The following is a 7,189-nucleotide window of genomic DNA, read 5'->3' as shown; positions in this document are numbered from 1 at the left end:
TCCCACCACATCCCATCCTTCATGATTCGTGTGTAACAAACTGTCCACGCAGAATTCCCTGCCAGGTTAGAAATCTATTCATGCTAGCCTCATAGCTCTAATAGGTGAGGAAACTCAAAGGCCCAGCCAGCATAACTGGTGTACCTGATACTCAACAGTGGTGGTGTCAGGGCCTGTCCTTCTGCTTCTGTGATGCTCAGAGTACCTGCTAGGTGAGCCCTGCAGAACCTGAGCTGCCCAGAGGCCCAGGCCTGGTAGAGAGAAACCCCAGCCCTATCTCCAAATGTGTTAGCAGGTGGCTAGGCAGTTAATGGCCTGGAAGAGGCTGTCTGCAGGAGGTACCTGGGAGACGCTGAGTAAGGATATTTGGCGGCTTCCTGTGGGGAGGTAGGTAGACCCAGTCTGACCAAAGGCAGGAGAGCCAAAGAGACAGATGGGGCCTCCCCATGGAGCTAGCAGGGCCTGGCAGGGCACCATCTTCATTAGTGCCTTATTATATGATGGGGCTGCTTAGAGTATGCACAGGGAAGGGGGCCAACTTCTCACCCAGCACAGAACAGTCACTCTGGAGTCGAGTTGGGGGGGGCTATTTTCCACATCACATATTCCCTCCTTGCTCTCAGAGGCTGTGAAATTCTCTTGGTGCCACACTTTGGCAGGATGAAGTTAGATAAACTGACGTAACAAAACAGGAAAAGAAGATGACCTGGGAGACAGATCCTCTCTCACATAAGGGCTGGGCTGCCACTAGACAACCTTCACCCCGTCATCACCATCAGTGCTACCGTTACCATGAGCACCATCACCATATCACCACCATCATCAAAACTACCACCACCATCAACGACACCACCACCACCACCATCATCATCATCCCCACCACTCTTCCCCTAAGGCATGCCCACTGCCTGCCAAGGACAAATGCTAGCTCAAGTGATCATGGAGTCAGGAGCCATGCCTCTAACTTGATACTGCCATGAGTATCCAACAAGTCTGCTAGGTGCCCAGGCAATGCCAAATAGAGGAAACGAAAGGGCAGGAAGTAGTGAGAAGAGGAAGGGACAGAGAAGAACAGCAAGGGAGAAGTGGGAAAATAGAGAGAGATTAAGGAAGGGAGATAGGGAGGGAGGCAGCACAGGCTGCTGTCAGACAAAGCAGAGGACAAGCAGGGATCTTCAGGTGTCCTCTTGGTAGATGCTAGGACCCCAGCCACAGCTACTGGATTCAGGATGCCCTAGAAACCCAAGAACACCCAGGACGGACAAAGTGAGCATCTCACGCTGCTTCCTGTGACCTGCACATCCATAAAGCAGCCTCCTTCTGCCACAATGCCCCCATCATCATTGAATAGATACAAAGCCCCCATCTGCAGAAGTCCTTCCCCTAGTGGCCAGGACAAGCCAGGGAGCCACACCTATGTCTGGGCAACAGGACCCCGTCCAGGAGGAGCGTCTGAGAGTCTGAGAGGTGAGAGAACTCATCCTCGTGTTTACTAAGGACTTTTGTACCGGTAAACCTCACTCGTCTCTTTGCAAAGGTCACTCCTCTTGACCCTTACAAGTTGGGCAGACTGAGGCACAGAGAGTCTGTGTTCTGCCGGCAGGTAGTCTCTAAGGCTTTCTGTTTCCTCTTTGAGGTATACAGAGTAGATAAGCCTGCCAGACTGCCACACTGAACAACCTCTGCTGCCAAGATCCTGACACTCTTCCCTGTGCCCTCGGGTTCACTGCCCAGGAGTTTGTGCCAGGGGCAGAGCTAAAAGAAAGCTAAAAGTGAGTCCTTGCCACAAACAGACACACAAAGGCAGATACCCACACTGAAGGGCCAAGGATGTTTTTGCTGATGTAATTACAGCAGAGAGACACTAAGATTGTCCAACTGCCCCCACCCCCACAACCACCCCTGAGGAGCAGACATGGTGTTTCTGTCCAAATAGGCCTCCTGGGCAGCTACAGTAGAGGAAGAAGGACAGCCTACGCAAAGGAAAGGGAAAAGAAGAAAGGGCGGGGGGGGGGGGGAGGTTGGGCGTGGTGGTGGTGGGAGCTGATGCCCGCACAGTGCAAACAGCAATACAATACAGAAGATGGGCCACCCTCCCTCTCTATGCCTTAGGCTTTGTCCCTGGAGGAGAAAGACCATAAAGATGTTGGGGGTCTGTCAGCGGGGCCTTTGCTATTTGTTAAGGAGCCATGTCTCCTCCCGCAGCCCCTACCCAAATCAGCCGCAGAAGAGACAGCCCTGGTGTTAGGTAAGAGCAGATCTCACCAAGGCACTTCCTGCTGCAGCCTGGTCGGGCTGGGTGCCCAGAAGAAGGTTGCAGGGGACCCTGCTGGAGGGGACAGCTGTCCTCAAACACCACACACGGGACCGTTGTGGGTCACTGGTTTTAAGTCTCTGGGTTGTGTCCCTACAGTAAGACCCTCAGCCCTGGGTCGCGTGCTCCACGTGCCCTCTGCGCAGCGCCACACTTGCCGGTGGCTGCCATCCCGCCAGGAAGAGCCTCCACTGGAGGCGGGGCAGTCGAGTCTTGCTTGCCATTGGCTCTAAGCGGCTAGTTAGAGGCGGGGCCAGTTCACTTGGTGGCCCAACCCACTGGAGATCGCAAAGCTGAGTGTGGCGAACTGAGGACCAGCCCGGAGGAGATTTCTGCCCTGTGCCCTCATGCCGTGCTGCACGGTGAGTGTGCAACCCCCCCCCCCAAAAAAAAACACCCCGCGCAGCCTTGCCCTATCTCTGAGTCCACACTGCTGAGATGCACTGGGCATCCGAGGGTCTGGAGCCATGTAGGGAAGAGTCTGGAGACCCTGTAGGGGTTTCTGCTGACTTCGAAGTTTCTCCAGAGTTGCACCTGGTCAGCTGACCCGGAAGTCGAAGGGGCACCTTAGGTCTGCTCTACCCCCCCCCCACTCCCCACCCCTCCGGTAGTTCTCGGCCTCAAAGGCTGATAGCAGACGTGATGGGAGCGGGCCGCTGGTTCCAGCAGCCCTGAGGTGTCTTGGGCAGGATGCTGCATTGCACCCACGAGCAGTGCCCTGATCCCTCGTCTGGATGGCTCCTGCTACCACCCACGACCATCACTACTGCCAGAGGGTTGAGGGGGCGGCATACACTTCCTGAGCAGGGAAGCCCAACAGGCTGGTTCTGAAGTGTGTCTGCAGACCTCACACCCTATGTCTCCTCCCAGAGGGAGACTTCCAGCTTAGCTCACTCTAAGAAGAAAGGGGCTGTTTCTAAATTCCAGATTTGGGACAATACTGAGGTGCTCTTTAGACATATCTCCCTACGACAGGAACTGGCCAAGAACTTGGCTAGATCCATGCTAGGTACAGACAGGGACCTGGGGTCACCTGGGAGTCAGCAGGCTGACTTTCCCTGGTTGAGGCTATCTAGGGCGCTGGGCTCCTAGGACACTGGCTGGTGCAGGTTCCCTAGAGAAGCCTATGGGTCATGACCCTTTTAGAAGTTACATATCAGATATTCATAGCAGTAGCAAAATTGGTTATTAAGTAGCAACTAAATGTTATAGTTGGGAGGGTCGCTGAAACATGAGGAACTTTGTTAAAGGGTTGCATTGCAGCTTCAGGAAGGGTGAGAATCACTGCCTTAGAGGGAAATCAGCCTTGTGCCTGATAGGAAGGGGCACACTGCCCCTCCCCTGCCCCGTTCGTTGGCCTGATATCTCAGTGCCCACATTGTGTGGGGAGAGGCAGTATCAGTTTTAGAGATGACTCCTGAGAGAGGAGGGGCTCTGCCCTGGCTCTAGATGTTTCTAAGAGCACATTGTTTCTAGAGCAAGGTTGGCCCACAGCCTTCAGTGCTGGTCAGTGTAGGGAGGCCAGGGTCACACAAGAGCTACCAAGGAAGGAACAGGTGACAGTGGCTCTTGCCTCCCACTGCCACTGCAAAGAAACAAGGCTTCCCTGCAGTTCTAGGCTCAGGGCTCGGGACTGCGGGGTGATGGTACTGGTTAATGAGGACTGAGGCAGGGGTGGAGCCACCAGGGCCTCATGCTCCCCGTGTGCTAGGAAAGTCAGGGTTGTCATTTTCCATGGCCGAAGCCCAGGAGGGACAAGGGTGACGGCTGGCTGCTGCTCAATCTGTGCCAGCCTTTATGTAACACACCTTGCAAGAGCAGCCACACAAACTGCTTGCCCGTCCACCAGGGAGCTCTGGCTCCTAGAGGCTCTTCAGACTCACTGGGCTTTCCACCCCCACATCATTTCCCTGTGCCAGCCAGGGGTCCTGCTCACTAGAGATCACTGTGTCCTAGAGTCTTTGGAGCATCATGCCAGAGTAGCCCCCCACTCCCACCCAGGCCTGTTTTTAGACATACATGGTAGTTGAGCACCTGAGATGGGAAACCTGATGCTGGAGACAACAGGCAACCTTGACTCTGTGACTTTGGGCACCACAGAGCCGTTCTGAGCCTCAGTCTACCCATCTGAGAGAAACAGCTGCATAGGACCTGAGCAGGCAGGAGGCCAGTGAGCTCCCTGTAAAGGCTTGAGCGCCAAGGGGAGCTGGCAGCACCAAGGGGAGCCTAGGGGAGCTGGCAGCACCAAGTCACTGAAACTGCAGGCCAAATCCCATGATGTGGTCTGGAATCCAGAGCTGCCACTCATTCTGATGATAAACTGATGGGTCTAGGTGAGTTAGGTGCAGTCAGGAGTTCAAAGTTGAGGCCACGGGGTCTTGTGAGTCCTAGTTGTCCACTGCTCTAAAGGTGTTAGCAGGATTTGGGGTGCTATGGCCCTCATTGCCTCAGTGCCCCTTTTCCCCTACATTTCCCTCTGGGGTAGCCCCAGTCTATCTGATAGAGTCGTTACTGTTTCTCAACTCTGTGACCTTCTCCAGCCCTGGGGCAGAGTCTATTCCCAGATCTGAATCACTAGGCCATCCTTACTATATCCTTCCCTTAGACTGGACAGCAAAGGGTCCTCACCTCCACTACTTGCTGTTCCACCTATCCCTATGAGGACACATAAGCCAGGGAACAGAGGTCCAAGCAGGGCCAGTGCAGGGAAGTGGGAGCCCACATGACAGCTGCCTTGCCCCTCCTTGTCTGTCCCTACCCCTCTCTACCTGCCTCTTTGCCCCTCTAGTGAGCCTTGGGGTGCCCCAGGTAGCAGGGCATATTCTCAGGTGACAAAGATGGCAGGTCCAGTGCTAGCCTGACACCTGGAGACCTGCCAAGGACCCAAGGAAGCCATAGGGAAAGCCCGCAGACTGAAGCTCTCCATTTTATGAGTTGAGCTTGCCCTGAGATCAGTAGCTGGGATGGAGCTGGGTCAGCCCAGGGAAATAAAAACTAAGACACGGGTGGTCTCAAGTTTACTATAGATGCTATTCTAACCCTCCTGCCCCAATCCCAAATATAGGGTAAGTGGCAGAGAGCAAGGCAGAGTCCACTAGGTGGCAGCAGACTCCTGGCAGGGTGTGGGGGTTGGATCATGTTCTCAGGACCTAGGCTAGGATGCCAGTCTTGATGCTTCTCATCTGGAGTGAACAGTTGTAACCCTCTCTGCTCTGCTTTCCCCATCTGTAAATAACAATAATCACAGCGGCCACCACTGTGGTCTCGAGAACCGAATGCTTGCAGGTATCTGCTGCTTGCTGGGTGTGTAGTGAGATAATTTGTGTGTTGGCCAGGTCAGATCACTGGAATACCATTAATTTTGATGTGACAATGCATATGGATAAATTGGAAGTGCAGATTTTTGTTTGTTTGTTTGTTTGTTTTGTTGTTATTTTTGTTGTCTTTTTCCGGGTGGCGGTGGTGGTGGTGGTGATGCGGTCTCGTGTAGCTTAGGCTACTCTCGAAATTTCTGTGTATAGCCTAGGCTGACTTCGAACTCTGAATCCTCTTGTTTCTGCCTCCTAGTTTCTGGGGCTATGGTCATTCATCATCACAGCCAGCTGAGGACTTAGAGTTTTGGTACTTTTAACATGGCATGTGGACCCCAGGCACAGTGTCCACAGGAGCTTCAGGCCTCAGTAGGGCCAATCTCCCCCACAAGAAGCTGTCTCACAAACAAGGGCTGCATGAAGGAGCCGGCTAGAACTCGTGTGCTATGCTCTGCCTCAGGCACTGCTCTCTCTGAGAAGTGGGACCTACTGTGCTCTGCAGACATGAGTCCCGGGTCTGAGCCTCTAACCCCAGGCTGGGCCTCATCCAGACACCTGCTGGTACCTGGGAGGCTGGGCCCTATGTACTGTCCCTTGGGGATCTGGGCTCCCAGTTCCTCGACATCCTTTGTCTCTGGCCAGCTCCTGGCCCGGGCAGGCAGGCAGAGGTGTGGACAAGAATAGCAATAGGGCTGAGAAAAGCATCAAGAACTCCAGTGCTTCCAGCCAAGGAGGAAAGGGTCACAGCAGTGTGGAAAGCGAGGCCAGCGGCCACTCCAGTGAGAAGATAGCAGAAAACCCACCTGCTGCCTCTGGGAGCCTCGGGCTGATGAGAACCAATGCAAGGCCCCCTTCTACATGAGGCTGCAGTCATGGCTGGGGTAGAGGATCTATGAGCAAGAGAAGCCAGGAGCAGGGGTGACTATGGGGGTGTAGTTGGGTTGGTGACTTCTAGGGAGAAGCAGGTCTTACCTAGATGGGGGGTAGGGAGGGCTTGACAATCCCAACCTCCCAATATTGTGATTGTTGCTTCTTTTCAGCCAGAGCTCCATCCCCAGACCTCATCCACCGCAAACTTATACAGTCCCCATTGCATGAGTCAGACAAGACAGGTCACCCTGGCCCACCTCCTTCTCCTTACATTCCCTAGGGTGAAACTGGAGCAGGGACAAGGACATCTGAGCCTGCCAGCCAGAAACCTGCAGGCCACCCAGTGCCAGGGTGACCTGCGGCTCTGGTCCCATCTTTCACCTCCATCTGGTGAGAGTCACATCTTGGCTGAGTCAGGAGCTGTCCTTTTAAGGACAGCCATCCTGGCTGTCCCATCGTTTGTCCTTGTCACACCAGTGTCTGTTTCTCCAGACCCTGCTGCTTTAGGAGTGTGTGGCGGCCACATCTTTTTGGCCCTGTCTCCAGACAAACCCAGGGACTGTTCAGGACCACCTCAGGCTGAGACTTCCCGGTGGGAGACATAGGAGCTGCAGCAGGTAGGGGGGGCTCTCCAGGCAGACTACACATCCATCTTTCTACTCTGCTGTGTTCCCCCAGACAGCAGTCTGGAAGG

General features: G+C 54.3%; 1 protein-coding gene across 1 annotated transcript in view; it reads left to right on the top strand.

Annotated features, from left to right (window-relative positions):
* Positions 1 to 2,603: 2,603 nt before the first annotated feature.
* Positions 2,604 to 7,189, top strand: part of Osbpl5 (oxysterol binding protein-like 5) — a 68,247-nt gene continuing 63,661 nt past the window's right edge. The window contains exon 1 of the mRNA NM_001384163.1: positions 2,604 to 2,676. Coding sequence (NP_001371092.1) covers positions 2,662 to 2,676 — 15 coding nt within the window. The 5' untranslated portion in view covers positions 2,604 to 2,661. The remainder of the gene's footprint in view (positions 2,677 to 7,189) is intronic.

Source organism: Mus musculus, chromosome 7, assembly GCF_000001635.26.
Source record: "Mus musculus strain C57BL/6J chromosome 7, GRCm38.p6 C57BL/6J".
In the NCBI taxonomy this organism is placed as follows: Eukaryota; Metazoa; Chordata; class Mammalia; order Rodentia; family Muridae; genus Mus; species Mus musculus.
Note: the sequence above shows the minus strand (reverse complement) of the source record. Positions and strands in the feature narration are given on the sequence as shown.